Source organism: Merops nubicus, unplaced genomic scaffold, assembly GCF_000691845.1.
Source record: "Merops nubicus isolate BGI_N331 unplaced genomic scaffold, ASM69184v1 scaffold8637, whole genome shotgun sequence".
Lineage (NCBI taxonomy): Eukaryota > Metazoa > Chordata > Aves > Coraciiformes > Meropidae > Merops > Merops nubicus.
In genome coordinates this window covers 36294-52451 of record NW_008622255.1, presented here as the reverse complement: position 1 = coordinate 52451, position 16158 = coordinate 36294, and the positions used below count along the sequence as shown (strand labels likewise).

At 46.4% G+C, this 16158-nt stretch overlaps 2 protein-coding genes across 2 annotated transcripts; both read left to right on the top strand.

The window, feature by feature from the left end:
* Positions 1-633: 633 nt before the first annotated feature.
* On the top strand, positions 634-7368 carry KCTD9 (potassium channel tetramerization domain containing 9; the record flags this gene model as incomplete). The annotated part of the gene is made up of 11 exons (XM_008944715.1): positions 634-755; positions 1399-1442; positions 1556-1652; positions 2106-2164; positions 2995-3123; positions 3757-3824; positions 3909-4004; positions 4994-5143; positions 5898-6003; positions 6272-6405; positions 7155-7368. Coding segments are annotated over 11 exons (1122 nt in total), but the record flags the coding sequence as incomplete, so codon positions are not given.
* A 5013-nt stretch (positions 7369-12381) lies between these two features.
* On the top strand, positions 12382-15238 carry GNRH1 (gonadotropin-releasing hormone 1 (luteinizing-releasing hormone)). The gene is made up of 3 exons (XM_008944712.1): positions 12382-12522; positions 13126-13221; positions 15197-15238. The coding sequence occupies exons 1-3, from the start codon at positions 12382-12384 to the stop codon at positions 15236-15238; spliced, it is 279 nt and encodes a 92-aa protein (XP_008942960.1).
* The last annotated feature ends 920 nt before the right edge of the window (positions 15239-16158 follow it).

Sequence of the window (16158 nt, the reverse complement as noted above, 5' to 3'; positions counted from 1 at the left end):
CCCGCCTGCGAGCGCCGAGGAGTCGCGACGAGCCCAGGACTGGGCGCTGGAGCCGCAGCTGAAGTCGGTGTCGGTGCGGGTCCGGCGGCGTGGGGGCGAGCGGGTTAAATCCTGCGGGATTCCATCTCTGCCGTGGCCGATTGACACTAGCGAGTAGCCTGTGAAGGGTCTTCCTTGAACCCTGCTCGCCTCTCTAAAACCTGAGGAGGGTTTCAGGGGTGGAAGCGCAGGAACCTGGCTCAGGAGTGAAAGTATCTGAGGTCTGTAGACCCAGGAGAAGGCTCCGCAGTGCAGTTCTGCGGGCACCAGCCCTGATTTTTCCCGTCCATCTAACTGAAACGAAGACTGTTAATGGGACAGTAGTTTAATGCTTAGTTTTAGAGTGAGTAATAAATTCAAGAGAGACTGGGATCAAACCAAATTGTATTTCTTTAGAGAAATAACTGATTCAGTATCCTTAGAGTACCAACAGTCATTCTTCCACAGCTGCTGCCACCTTGGGACATGGAAGCCTTGGCTGAGAGATGTGCAAGGCGTCCCTATTTTAAGGCAGCTCTGTTTCTAACCTCAGCGTTGGGCTGTTTCAAAGTCTGAAGTGGCAGAATCCAGACTGTGGCTGTCTCTCTTCCCCAGGTGGTGGCTGTGTATGGGACTCTGTCAGACCTGCTCTCTGTGGCGAGTAACAAGCTTGGAATAAAAGCAACCAGTGTTTACAACGGCAAGGGTGGCCTCATCGATGATATCGCTTTGATTAGGTAAGGCTTAGCCAAGGAAAGTCACCCACAGATGTGGATTAAGAGATTTTCTAGCCTATTAATCCTCTGACCTTAATCAATAACCAGTGCCTGCCTTAAAAACATCTTATCACTGCCAGCCAGCAGGCCCAGAGGTGCTTTCGTGCCTCGAGAAAATTAATACTGCCTTATGAACTTCAAAGCATTTCTGTCTGGATCAGTCAGAGCTTGATGCAGGCTGCATTTTGTGCTTCTTAACATCCTCCTGTGTTGAGTCATGTACCAGGGTCATGTATGTACCAGGGAAATCCCACTTTTCTAGTCAGCACTTGGATGAAACCTTTCTGAAAAGGAGACAGGCTCTGGCATTGCCTTGGCTTCATGGAATACCCCAAGAGTGGGGAGAGAAGCTGCTGTTTTGTAAAGCTAAAATGGTTTGAGTAACAGGGGATCCCTACCTGGTTGATACTCATAACATTTCTGGTGAAGTCCATCGTGTCACAATCCACTGGAACCTGCAAAAGTGAGATAAAAATCAGATATTGAACTTCTAACTGAGTGTATTTAGCTGACCCTAAGCAGGAGGGGTTCCCACTGTCACCTGGATGAACAGAAAATAATGATTAATCTTTTTCCCTTCCTTCTCTTCCTCTTCCCCTTTCAGGGATGATGATGTTTTGTTTGTCTGTGAAGGGGAACCCTTCATTGGTAAGTCTCTAATTCTTGTTTAACCTCCTGTTTAGTGGAAAGAGGTTTTGTTTTGCTTTAATGTAAACCTAAGATGATATTTCCTAATTCCTGTGCCTTTCTCATCTGTGTAGACCCCCAGACTGATGGGAGGCCTCAGGAGGAGCTCACAGGGGCACACACAGACTGGTTAACCCTCAACGTTGGAGGCCGATACTTCACCACGACACGGTAACAAGGCAGCTGGCTGGTTTGGGGCTTAAAGGGCTTGAATTCAGTCCAGTAGTCACAGGGGCTGGTAGTGCACATGGTGAGCAAGAAAAATGAACTTACTGTGGAGTGGGAGGTCTTTGACTTCTGCAGCTCACTCTGTATTTCGTATTTGCTGCCATAATTTGGCAACTAATTAATTCTCAAACAGTTGATACATGAAATAAAAATGGTGCAAAGCCTGAACAGGCCTTGCTTGATCCTTGTTTTTAATTAATTAAACACTTTGTATTTAAAACACCTTTGTGATAGGTCAGGAATGTATTTTGTTGTCCCACTACACAAAGTTAACTCCATACAGTGCTGTTGGAATGTGGGGCACACACTGGGGGCAGAAAACACCAACCAGCAGGTTTGTCTCCTGAGGAAAACATTCCATTGGAAAACTAACATTGTGCTGCCTTTGTTTTCTAGGAGCACTTTGGTTAATAAGGAGCCTGACAGTATGTTGGCCCACATGTTTAAAGATAAAGGTTAGTATAGTGAAGTAAACTTTATTTTTTTTAAGCTAACAGATCAGCCAAGCAGGCAGAAGGCACTAGTAAGCTGAGACTTGTCCTGTGTTAAAATATCAAAAGTGTATCAAAGCCAAATGTCTAATAATTTTTTAAAATAATTGTTCAGTTCTCCATTGCCCCCATGTAACACCCATCACCTCACAGACTGAAGACTGAACTTCCATCCATAGCTGATATTTTGGAGTCTTTCTTTGCTTTTGGGTTTTCATCTTATTGTTGCCTCTTGTTTTGTCAGCAGAATCAATGAGCAAACACCCTGTGAGACAGGCTGTGGGAGACAGGGCAGGCTGAAATCTTAATGCTTTTATTCTAGCAATGATTAGTATGTGATCAAATGTTTAGTTAGAGCAGGGGTAAATAATTGTTCAGTTCTCCATTGCCCCCATGTAACACCCATCACCTCACAGACTGAAGACTGAACTTCCATCCATAGCTGATATTTTGGAGTCTTTCTTTGCTTTTGGGTTTTCATCTTATTGTTGCCTCTTGTTTTGTCAGCAGAATCAATGAGCAAACACCCTGTGAGACAGGCTGTGGGAGACAGGGCAGGCTGAAATCTTAATGCTGCTTTTATTCCAGCAATGATTCTTAGTCTGTGATCAAATGTTTAGTTACAGCAGGGGTGAGTTTGTCTGAAGGTGATTCCCACCCTGCCTCTTATTCTCCTGTTCCCTAAGACATGGAATGTTTCATAACCCAGTACCCTTTGGTCGTAAAACTGGAACTGAAGCAAATGCTCTTCTATTAATATATCCAATTTAATGATATATATGTTGTGGAAACAGATGCATGGGGAAATAAGCAGGATCACAGAGGAGCATTCCTGATCGACCGCAGCCCGGAGTATTTTGAGCCCATTTTGAACTATCTGCGTCACGGGCAGCTCATTGTGAATGATGGCATTAATTTGCTAGGTAGGTATTGCCTCTGTGACATCTCCTAAATTATTACTCTTTAGAAGTTAAACTTTGCCCTCAGGTAAACGTGATAAAGTCAGTGGGACCTTGGTGTGCTCATCTGCATGTTTGGGGTTTTTCTTTTGTGAGTTTATTCTTGAGCGTTAAAATTCCACTTGCTTGGTTTAATGAAGATGCACTGTTTGAAGTTATTTATCTTGAGAGCATGAAAAATTCTCCCTGCTGGGTTAATATCCAACTGTAATTCTAGATTAATATCCAACTGTAATTCTAGATTTGGTATCTTTAAGCCAATATTGGCATTGGAAGCATCCTTCCTGAGCTATTTTTCCCTTCTAGCTGCAGACAGGCTGGGTTTTCCTCTGTCCAGTTGCCTCTAAGATAATGTACATGGTTGTCAAGTTTTATTACTTTATGCATTTTTTGAGAATCCTTAAACTTCAATAAGCAGTTAAAATATATCAAAGGTATAACAAGGAGGAAAAGCTGATGGGATGGATGCTTCTCCAGTAGTAAAGATGGATTAACACAGACACTCTGGCACGTGTCCATGCCCTGCCTTCTCCAGGCAGGGAGCTTGAGTGTCCTAACTGCTCCCTGGAAATAACCCATAATACTTTGTCTTGGTAGGTGTTTTGGAAGAAGCCAGGTTTTTTGGTATCGATTCCCTCATTGAACATCTAGAAGTAGCTATTAAGGTAACTTGTTCCCTCTCCTACCTGGGTGTTTGTCCCGGGCAGGGGTGTGTTCCTGCCTGCAGCTGAGCTGCCCTGTCTCCACAGAACTCCCAGCCAGCTGAGGATCACTCCCCCATCTCCCGCAAGGAGTTCGTCCGGTTCCTGCTGGCCACCCCCACCAAGTCTGAGCTGCGCTGCCAGGTGGGGCAGCCCTTCATGGGCGTAGGGAAGGGGCAAGGTGGGAAAAGAGCCCTGAGGTCATCAAGGCATCAACCCAACGCTCCCGTGACCACTAAACCATGGCCCCAAGGGCCATGTCTGCATGTTTATTGAAGCCCTCCAGGGCTGGGGACTCCAGCACCTCCCTGGGCAGCCTGGGCCAAGGTCTCACCACTCTGCCAGGGAAGAAATTCTGCCTAATGTCCAAACTAAACCTCCCTTTGTGCAGCTTCAGCCCATTTCCTCTCATCCTATCACTGGTTACCTGAGAGAGGAGACCAGCCACACCTCACTCCAGCCTCCTGTCAGGGAGCTGCAGAGAGCCAGAAGGTCTCCCCTGAGCCTCCTCTTCTCCAGACTGAACACCCCCAGGTCCCTCAGCCTGTCCTCACAAGCCATGTTCCCCAGAGCCCTCCCCAGCTTCATTGCCCTTCTCTGGACCCGCTCCAGCCCCTCAGTGTCCTTCTTACCCTGTGGTGCCCCAGACTGACCCCAGTGCTCAAGCTGTGGCCTCCCCAGTGCCCAGTCCAGGGGCAAATTTTTTGTCTTCATTTGTCATGTCAGTGTCTGGTGGTGGCACCTCCTGCAGCAGTGTGACAACATGGGTGCACCCAACGAGCACCTCTTCTGCCTGGCTTTTAACTGGCTTTTGGTTCCAGGCTGTGGCAGAAGGACCTTGACATGAAATCCAAGTGTGCTCTTCCAGCTGCTTCCCTTCTGTAGGTGGAAGGTTTCCTGGAGGAGCAATTTGTTGTGTTTAAGTGTAAAATACACTTGCACTAGCAAGGACAGTGCTTGATAGTTTCACATTTACATCTAATTAGTCTTATGTAGTAGAATAGAAGGTCTTGTGTGTGTACAGATTGTATCCTTGTGTAAATTCATACACCCATACACAAACAATAACGATTTCACGTCCTGAGCTCCACCTCCCCTGCTGTAACTGCTGGGGGGCTGGGTGTGTGTTCCAGGGTCTCAATTTCAGTGGAGCAGACCTCTCCCGGCTGGACCTGCGCTACATCAACTTCAAGATGGCCAATCTGAGCCGCTGCAACCTGGCCCACGCCAACCTCTGCTGTGCCAACCTGGAGAGGGCAGACCTCTCGGGCGCCGTGCTGGACGTAAGAGCCGCTGCCCCCCGGGCTGCCCTCCAGCTCTTGGGAGGGAAGAGGAATTGGAACGAGCACCTAAGTGTAAAACATGGAGTTCTTCAATATTTTCTGCAGTTCTTCTAGTTAGAGCTCACTTCAGAAGGGTTTTGAAGCTATCTTAAGTTTAAAAAAAAGGAAAAAAGGGGCAGTGGGAGAGAATTTTTTGTCTTCCTGATGATAGAGAAGTGATGGTGTAGGAAGTCCTTACACTTCACACAGTAGCCAGGCTGGGGTGCTCTAGTAGGATTCACTTCTGGAATATAAATGAAAACTACTCTCTGATTAGGCTGAGGGAGCTGGGGTGGTTGAGCTTGGAGAACAGGCTCAGGGGAGACCTTCTGGCTCTGCACAGCTCCTGACAGGAGCCTGGAGCCGGGGGGGGGTCGGGCTCTGCTCCCAAGGGACAAGGGACAGGACAAGAGGAAACAGCCTCAAGTTGCCCCAGGGGAGGTTGAGGTTGGAGCTGAGGAACAATTTCTTGCCCTGAAGGGTTGCCCAGGGCTGTGCCAGGCTGCCCAGGGCAGTGGTGGAGTCCCCACCCCTGGAGGGGTTTCCAAGCTGTGGAGATGTGGGGTGAGGGACACGGGGCAGTGGGGACCTGGCAGTGCTGGGGAATGGATGGACTCAATCTTAAAGCTCTCTTCCAACCAAAACAATCCTATGATTGTTTTTGATATTGTTCATCTTGGCACTTCTGTGAATCTGACTGGCATGTCTGTCTCAGTGTGCAAACCTCCAGGGGGTGAAGATGCTGTGTTCTAATGCAGAAGGAGCATCTCTAAAAGGCTGCAATTTTGAAGATCCATCAGGCCTTAAAGCTAATTTGGAAGGTAGGAGGTTTTTGCATGTTATGTACTCTGTGGAGACTGAACCATGAGTTTATAAATGTATATGGCATGTGGAAGGTTTAGTGGTGGTTTGTACAACCCATGTTTTCATGAGGAGGCCACAGGCACCAGGCTGTGTAACCACATAAACATTAAATTCCAAGTTCTACCTTGAGCTCTGCCAATTTACATGGCTCTGAGGAGGCATTGTTCTGGACTTACTACATTTCTGATTGGTTTTCCTCATAAAACTACTCTTTTTGTGTTGTAGGTGCTAACCTGAAAGGTGTTGACATGGAAGGCAGTCAAATGACAGGAATCAACCTAAGAGTTGCAACACTGAAAAATGCAAAACTAAAGAACTGTAACCTTAGAGGAGCAACGTTGGCAGGAACTGACCTGGAAGTGAGTTAAATTCATTTGGTGCACTCACTGGGTGATAGACCTTGGGGGGTTGCTGGGCTTTGGCTGAACTACCAGCCTCAAACTGGACAGTGTACTCATCTCTTTCAGTCTTAGTGAGCTATGGATGACCTAAGGAAGCCCATTTCATCCTAGCCTCAGTTAGACTTGCCAGCACCTCAGAGTCCCAGGAGTGGCTGGTAGCATCAGAAGGGATGGATGGAAACACTGCTGAACTTGACTCCTAGTGTGAGGTCACTGCTGGAGAACTGGGGAGACTCCAGTTGCCTTGTGGGTCTGGTGGTTTGTGATCCTGGGATGGTGTTTGTAGAGTGCCTGTGGAATCTTACCTGACTGGTGGCATGTGACCTGCTGCTGTCTCCACTCCTTAGACAAAGTGGCTCGTGCTGCAGGCTGAGTATGGGGCTGTTCAAGAAGCATCCAGAGCAATGCCTGGGGACTGCAAGAGGCAGCTGCTTTCTAGCTTTGCTCAGCACAGATCAGCAGCTCCTGGAAGGGAATTTAATATAAAGACTAAGATTAACAACTTGAAACTAAATCCAGCTGTTACTGTGAAGAGAAACTCTTGTCTTACAAGAAGTAACCTCAGCTCTAGAGCAGAGCAATGAGCTAGAAGTTTACACTGGAGTTTATGGAAGTATTTGTAGGCTGTAGAAATGTAGCTAAGGTAAGAGTTTTGAACTGAGTTCTGGGTATACTCAATTAACATTTATTTCTCTTTTACCCTTTAGAATTGTGATCTGTCAGGGTGTGATCTACAAGAAGCTAATCTGAGGGGATCCAATGTAAAAGGAGCTATCTTTGAAGAGATGCTGACACCTCTGCACATGTCCCAGAGTGTCAGATAGGGGAGAGACCGTGCTGAAGAGGAAGGCATCAAAACACTCATCCTGACTTCCTTCACCTCCTCCCATTATTAAGCTAGAAACAATGGTTATTGGACAACTTACATCTGCAGTAGTGCCTAAGTAAACTCTTCTTTGATCACTCTGGGGGGAGGGAGCTTTTCTTTAAGAGGTAGGAACAGCCACTTTCTACCTTTGTGGGGAGTGAGGAAGTGGGCTGGTTCTAGAACCAGGACGTGTGGCCAGGGGAAGGTTAAATAGATTCACTGCTCAGCATTGCCTCACTTTGGAATGCATTTTAATTTATAAAGCACAATATATGCAATTCTATTTATTACACCTGTAGCTGCAATATGAATAGAAAATGTTATACATGTATAGTAGCAACAAAGTTCAGGTTTACAGTTAGACTAGTGTATTTATAGTTTGTTTCCTCAGTTATGCAGAGTGTGTGTTAGATGACACATGTGGTTTAGACAACAGGATGTTTTTCAGGTACTGTCTTCTTCTGGGGTGAAAACAGTCATTAACTGTCACCATGGGTCATCTGTTGCCTTGTAGTGGTTTGAAAGCAGGTATAGCACAGCTTTATCTTCTGAAACATGCAGTGGGAGCTGCTGCCACGGAAGGGATCTGCCCACACAGCAGATTTAGCTGTCACTAAGCCCCCCCTGCTCAGAAATTGGATGTCTCATTTAATTCTTCCAGATCAGTGTGCAGTTGCACTACCAGAAATGGCTTTCCAACGCCCTGACCACTCCACACTGCAGCTCCTGTGGAATGGTTTTTTCCATTCTTTGCAGGAAATGAACTGTACATGGGGAGAAACCAGTCACCAAAGCAGAGATGGGCACTGGGGCTGCAGCACGTGCTCCACCCTCCCGTTGTTACCCCAGGGTATGAATGGATGGCACTTGTTTCCCCTCAGTGTACTATGCAGCTGTGTTTGCACACTCAATCCTTGAAAGCATGGACACAACAACCCTCTTCCCAGGCAGGTCTCAGTGTTTGACTGTGGGCCTGCTGCTGTGAAAGCACCTTGCAGAGGGCAGAGCAGCCTGCCCTGGGAGCAGGGGGGCCCTGGGGAGCTCTGCAGGGCAGGAGCCCTCACAGCACCTCGAGAAGTTGTGGTGCACTTGAACAAGCTCCTTCCACTGCAGCACCAAGCTAGTGCTCATCTAACACGTTGTACACACAATCAAAAAGCACACAAAGAAACTATACCAAAAAAAAAAAAGGTGCATCAAGAACTCTTACCTCAGATGCTTACTTAAAACACCCCAAAGTTAAAACTGACCTTGAATCCAAGGGAATAGAGCTTTTACTGGAAGCTAAGAACCAGAGTATCCTAAAACTTGGTAGGAGTTTGGTTTCCACAGTTACTTCAGTGGGTTGTCTTCAACTTGTGCAGATTTCCTGTCTTTGACAAAGTCTTGTCTCAGTAGTTATGAAAATGCTGCTTTGCCATCAGCCTAGAAAGGTTGGTTCAGGTCCAGAATATAATTTGTTTAGGGGGAGTTGCAGAATTCTCCCTCAGGTGTACGACCTGAACTTCTGGGACTCAAAATCCCACAGCCATGTGGCTCAGAATTGGGATTTTATTTCCTCCAGCTTCCCAGGCCTCCTGCTCTGGCCCCAGGGCAGCACTGTTACCCTTGGGGAAACACTCCTAGAGATGCAAGGGAAATACTGGAGTGTGATTTTGGAGTCCTTGCTCTCACCTCATCGCTTTCATTGAGAGTGATTCTATGTTGCAGTAGAAGAAGATTCCTAGGGCTAGAGAAATAAATGAATTATTTTTCTTTATCATATTTTGTAGCTGGCAGAAGTAAAATATTGTATGGGAAAAAAAGATCTATTTTCATAATCACTGTGTATAAAATATATTTGAACTTTCACTGAAGCTCTATGTTTTGAATACTCACAGCATGTGGCATCATTCACTCACAGGTGACTTCAAGGTACCTCTTTTGCTATGACAAAGCTGCACGAATAGCCCAAAGTGGCCTGTTCAGAAACTGCAGGTTCAAGCCTAATTTAAACTGCATTAAATAAAAGTGTGAAATACAAAAGTGTCCTGCTTGTCTTAATGTAAAAAGCTGGTCTAGGTCTCAGCTGGTTTTTATGGGAGGGACAGCAAGTGAGGAGAGAGCACAGCTGCCTGCTAGGAAACCCCCTGCAGCCTGTGTGCTGGGGACTGCTGCTGTGGCTCCAGCACATGCCCTTTGAGAATTTGATGGTTTGGTTTGGGTTTTTTTTTTGAGTTCTCATTTACCTGCAACACTTTTCAACTTTTCTTTGTCTCCACCCTTCATACTTGTTCACTCTCTGGAGCTGGAAGTCATTAACCACAATTTACATCCCCCAGTTAAAGCACCTCCCACATCAGAGGCTCATCACACAGCACAAGCAGCTCAACTGTGTCTTCAAGAGAAATAAACCAAACAATCCTGTCCTTGACTTTGGTCTATAAAGTGCCCATGCTTTCAGGCTAACAAACTCTGTAGCACCACAGCAACAACACATCCCACAGCTGTGTAAGTCCTGTGGAACACCCCGAGAACAAAGAACCGAGTTCCTTCTCCAGCTCCTCCCCTCCAGCACACCTCCTGGGGCCAGGGGTGCTGCCTGAGAAGCCCAAGAGGCTCCACATGTTGGGCTGTGCCCTGCAGCACTCCTGCTAAGAGAGGTCCCAATTCTTGGAACTGGAGTGAGGCCCCATCCCTGGAGACATTCCAGGTCAGGCTTGGTGGGGCTCTGAGCAACCTGCTCCAGCTGCAGATCCCTGCTCCCTGCAGAGGGCTTGGACTAGATGACCACTAAAGGTCCCTTCCAACCCAAAGCATTCTCTGATTCCATGAGTCCACAGACCCAGGCTTTCCTGACAAGGCCAGCTAGGTACTTCACAGCATTGGCAGGCATTGACACTGCTCTCCCAAAAACCTTAAACCCCTGTGTTTGGAGGTGTGGGCACTCTTCTGGAAGGTCTACATCAACCACACTCCAGTGGCTGAAAACTGAAGAGTTTTCACAAAATAAACACCCAGCTCCACACGTTGATGTTTTTGAGACCCAAAGCTGGCACCTGCCTGACCAGCCCAGACTGAAGCACCCTCAGAGCCTGGATCAGGCTTCAGCTCAGACAGGTCTCTGCCAAGTCAGCCTGGTTTGTGGGGCCATAGAAGTATTTGTGGGCAAACAAAGCCAGCTGCCATCTCTTGTTAACCTCTCAGCTCCTTTCTGTAACTTGGGATCATTGCCTGGAGGTTTAGAGAAGAGGGGAGCTCCCTCCCCAGTGCAGTTACGTGCCCCTTCTGAGGAGCTTTGGTAGCTTAACTGAGACCTGTGGAGAAGCAGCTGTTGCCAGATGTTAAGGGTCATCATTAGATGTAGCTTAAAAAGGTGAGTTAGTAAGAGGTGCAATTATTTGGCTGAGGAAACCCCTTTTCCTCTTTAAACATCATCCCTTGGGATGAACAAAATCCTCTGTTTACCTTTAAATAGCCCAAATTTTTGCTAGGCTCATCAGGGGAGGAAGGAGCCTCAAAACAGGCAGAGGAAAATCTCCCCTCTGAAGTGATGTCCCCACGCCGAGGTGGCATCTCTCCCACAAACTATTTTCACAGCTTGATCAGTTTATCAGCTGAAGTTAAATGTTGGCTACCCTTGCCATGAGTAGGAGGAGCATTAGAGCAGGAAGAATTACTCTTTGCTAGTCACTAAATCCTCCTTAAATTATTTACTTATTAAATTACTTTTAATCCATTAATCCCAGAGAGGCCATGGGAGCAGGAAGAGAGGATGTTTGAAGAATTAACCACAATACATTCAATAGCACATAAAAGAGAGCACAGTAAGTCCAAATACCTGCCCAGCAGATAAAAAAAAAAATGAGATTTCTGTAGTCAAAATGACTGAATGTCACTCCAGCACCCAAGCAGCCATCAACTCCTTCAGAAAACTGCAGTGCATATGCTCTCAAGAATTAAAAACTTGGATACACATATAGACACACACATATATATATCAAAAACCCTGAACAGTGCTGTGTGGGAGTCCTGCCCAGCAGAAACTCCATCACTGACAGCATAATACACTTGCCCATTTGATCAGTTTAGTACCACTTGGCATTTTATAGAGCAAAGAACATCAAGCCACCTCAATTTAAATATTGAGGAGGACTTTGGAAGGAGCCTGGAGAATGCTCCATGCACTTTCCCATCAGAGGCTGTTCTTTATGAAGCCATTTGTTGAATTGTTGTTGAGTTTTCAAATCTGTGGAGTGGTTGAGTTCTCAAGCTCACCCGAAAACTTAGAACTCACTGAAAGAAAAGATTGTGCAGTTCCCCTGGGGTCACAGCAGCCAGCTAGATCTGAATGTCAGGTTTATAGCCTCTTAAAAGCAAAGCTGTTATTTTTATGGCTCTGAGGGAAAAGAGCTGAGTTGAACAGCTACACCAGGGGTGTTCCAATTATGGGCTTTGCTTCGGCTGCGTCACGGTGATTTTAAGAGCTGTGAGATAGAATTAGATAAAGTCACCTGCTGGGGGGCTGCCTATAAAAGGGGAGATGAGAAGAGTACTGGCAGGACATTTTCCAGTGGAGAGGAGTTGGAGTTATTCTGCAGCCTCTCTCAGCAAACAGGTAATGCTCTTGAGCAACATTCCATATTCCTCCTTTAATTCTTCAGTGCTTACAGATGCTCCTGTTAGGAGAAACTGGCATTAGAGGAGACCCCAAAGAGCACTTTTTAAGGAGCAGTGACATTTGAACAGAACCCAGCTCAACTGAACACATCTTTCAACTATTAAGAGGGGCTTTCATGGAACCTTTGAGGTCCAGACATTCCTAAAACTCTGAAAGGGTGTTCCCAAATCCTAATTTAGGTCTTCACCCAGTTGTTTTTTTTTCAGATGTTAAATCTCTTTATAACGATCTCATCCACACTTTGAGGGACTCAAAATCCAGCTGTGGCTCACAGCTGGCACGATGCCACCAGAGCACAGAAGATCAGAACTGCAGATCCAGAAATGAAGCATTTCTGTAATTCTGTAAGATAAAGATGGAGCTGCAATATCATTATGCTCAGAATGACATTTTGTTCTCTCACAGGATGGAGAAGTCCAGGGAGATCTTTGTCAGTGTCCTGCTGTTTGTCCTGTCTGTGGAAATCTGCCTGGCTCAACACTGGTCCTATGGCTTGCAACCAGGAGGGAAAAGGAACGCTGAGAACCTGGTGGAATCATTTCAAGAGGTAGGTTCTGCATGGAGACAGCCCTGTTGTTTGAGCCAGGATCCCTTACCTGTGAGAGACACCAGCAGGAAGAGGTGCTGCAGGCTTTGCTGTGTTTGTGTAGCTGTCTCCTCCCCCCCAGGACACATACAGAGGTATCTCCACACCCTTTGTTTTGAGCAGTAGTTGGAAGGCAGCTGGCATTAGGGCCAGGTGGCATTTGACAGCCTGCAGGAGGGACAGTGCTGGCTGCTGTGGGCAGAGCTTGGGCAGCCTGCTCTACAGCAGAGGTGGAAACTTGTGTCCCAGGTTAAACCCCAATTCATCCTCGCCCGAAATTTCAGCTGATGCTCTGGTGGGCTGTTCCATGAGAACATTCACCCTCCTCAGTGAGAAGGTGGCAATGGGCACTGCCAGCTGCTGGCCAGTTAGACTAGTGACCACCCTTGCCAACACTTCACGTGGACGCCCCCCTAACAGCAGCTCCAGCACCCCCACTCCAAGTTTGCTGTAGCACAAGCACAGCACCTGGGAAAGAGGTGAATCTGAGCTGTGCAGTGGAACAGTTTCTGCTTCAGCTCTGAGTAGGGTAGAGTTGCTTTAGCAAAAAAACTTTCATTTCAGATTGCAAATGAAATGGAAAAGCTGAGGGAAGTGCAGAAGACTGGCTGCCCAGGCTCCTCCCAGCACCCCTGGAGCAGGGGCCTGAAGGAAGCCATGGTAAGGAGCATCTTCCTTCCTTTATCAACACAGGAGAATTAGGACACTGGTCCAGGATGGGAAAAGTACAAGGAGGGAAAAGAAAAAAAGGTGGTGGAGGAGGAAGAGGCATCAAAGTTTAGTTCATGTGGCAATACTGGTGCTGCCCTTATCATCTGCCTGGTTCTCAAGGACCTCAGAGCTCCAGCCCTAGGACAGGACTACATCAGTCTTATGCTCTGTTGTAGCAACGTCATTACTTGCTAAATTAAACCCAAAATAAACTCAAATGCATTCTGCCTTAACACAAATCTATGCAGCATTCACAGATGCTTAACTTCAAAGGCTCACTTTGCCAGCTGAAGGCTGGAGCCATATGGAAGCTGCTGCTCCCAAAGTCCCTAGACTGGGAAATGTATTTTCCATTAGATGCTCTAATGCAGTGACAGCAGAGACTTCATGTACAAACTAACTGCCACAGAAAGAATGCTCTGCTGCAAAAATGTGCTCTTTAATTAATACAGCGACACCTTGATCAGGCCAGATGGTCACCACTTCCCACAGAGCCCCTCTGAGCTCTCCCAAAAGTTGAAGCACTCAATCTGTACTTCACTTCTGACACCAACAGTTCCAAGTATGCACTCCAGCCTTCCTCTGAGAGCCTGGCCTGCACAAAGGCTCTCCAGCTCACCAACAGCAGTGCAGCCAGACTCTGACCTGTCTGCCAGGAGATTTTCATGCAGGAACTACTTGAACAATATCATTTTTTTAGGTCATCTTTAATCCTATTTGTACTGAACATGAAATGGAATCTTTGTCTGTGACTGGTTTCCAATTGCACTACTGCAGAAAGAGCCAGCAACAGTAACTTAATATGTTTAGACTTTTCTCTTCTAATGCAAAAGACTATGTTAGGCAGGAAAAGATACCAGAGGGATTCTGAGGGTGCTTGAAATGAGTCCTTGATACTTCTTGGGGAATTTGGCCTTTCTCTGCAGACCTGAAGGCACCTCCCCACCCTCCCCAATCTCAGGTTTGCTCAGGAACTGCTGGTAATCCTCTGCAGAGCTGTAAAACCTTCTAAACCTCTGCAGCAAACACTTAGTGTGAATGTCTTGCTCCCATAGCATGCTCTGAACTCCATGGCCTTCGTATTTCTAGCTGCTTAATTTCACTGAAAACAAATTAAACTATTTCCAGATGCTGCCTCTCCACTGTAACACATTCCTGGAGCTGCTACAGGAATATTATGCAATGAAAGGGGAGGGGTCTGGAAAAGGTCCACCCTGTGGAAAAACTTCTGAAATTATCTTCATCATTTCCTGGAGATGCTGGTGGTGAGCACAAACAGAAACTCACCTTGCTGAGACACATCAGGGGAAAAAAAAACCATGTTCAGACAGTGCATCTACCCAAAACACCTCAGGCTCTCAACTCTGAGGTAAAAACATAAATAACTGTTCAAGTAGGAGCCAGATCCAGCAGGATGTGACAGAGGTTTCCATTCCAACAGCACTAAGGTACGCAGGGAATGGCAATAAAGCAACTGTGCCACTCCTAATGACCCTGTAATACTCTTTTCAAGCACAGCTTTCCTGTCTCTGGCCTCCTGGCCAACTGCTTAAGCTCACAGAGACATTCTACAGACTGAGGCTTTGTGCAAGTTCATGTTTCTTGTCCTGAACTGCCATCAAAGTGGAGAGTTCAACAGCTGCTGGGTGGCACTCCAGGAACTGCTGCAGTGGTGGCCCCATCAGCAGCTGGGACGTTGGTCATGCCCTCTGGGATGAGAGGGGCCATTGTCAGAGCCAGTTACCCCACACTGAACCCCCAGCTCCACGGGCAGGTGGCAGAGAGATCATGTTGGGTCAGATTTATGCCATCCTAATCCCCCTTCCAAAGCAGACTGTAATATTCTAGCATCTGACCAGGCTTTAAAATTCCATCATCAAAGTTATTTCTTCTCTAAAAAAACCTATCTGCTGTGTGTTTCCAGGAAAGCCTGTTGGAAGGAGAACCTAGAGGAGAGAAGATTTAAACCCACAAAGCCAAAAGGAACAATGGACCCAGAATAAAATTTCAAAGCTATGCTAAAATCCTTTTCAAATGCCCTTTGTCTAGATTGTGCTACATGAATAAATACTCTGAAGTTGCATTTAAATAGCAGAAGGTGATTGTTGTGTCCATTACTACCTTACATGTGAGAGAGAGCACGTTCCAGTCCAGTGGTGGGGACTCTGCTCTGTGTCCTGTGGGGAAAACTTGGCCATGAGAACTTTCCTCTCCCAGGTACAGCCAACGTCTGGACAGAGGCACTGCCTGGGCTCACTGGGCTCTGGACAGAACAGGAACACAACACTGTTAAAAACCAGGAGGAAACTTCCCTTGGAATGCTCCACTGGCACTTCAACAGCCCATGTATGAAAGACTTTTATACAAACTTTTCTTTTTTTCAACTGGTTCACTCATAAAAACTACATTTATTTTAAAAAGGTATTTACAAATTTTACAAGGGTTAGTACACTTTTAAAAACACAACAATTTATACACCTTGCTTTACAGACTTAGTGAATTGTATGTCATTCACCCAGAGAGATGCAGGCTCCCTTTCCAGAGCTTAGCTCCTCCTCTTTCTTCAGAGCCAATTTAAAAGCTGCATTTTTTTGCTGATTCAATTGCAGAGGACTAAAAGAAACAGGAGAACAAAAAAAAGGAGATATGTGCAGTCTGCAGAGGTGGGCTGTAGAACTGACCCATCACACCCAGGACCTCAAAAGGCTCAAAAAAACACATTACATGACATCCACACTCTCCTGAATTCAAGGCAAACATGTCCCAAGGTTTATCATGCCATTAAATCTTTATAATACCAACAATGAAAAGTGACATCAAGGAACACCACCCATATTGGGGCTGAATTTCAGAGCTGCTGAGGGCTTGGACCTGTTTAAATAGCAC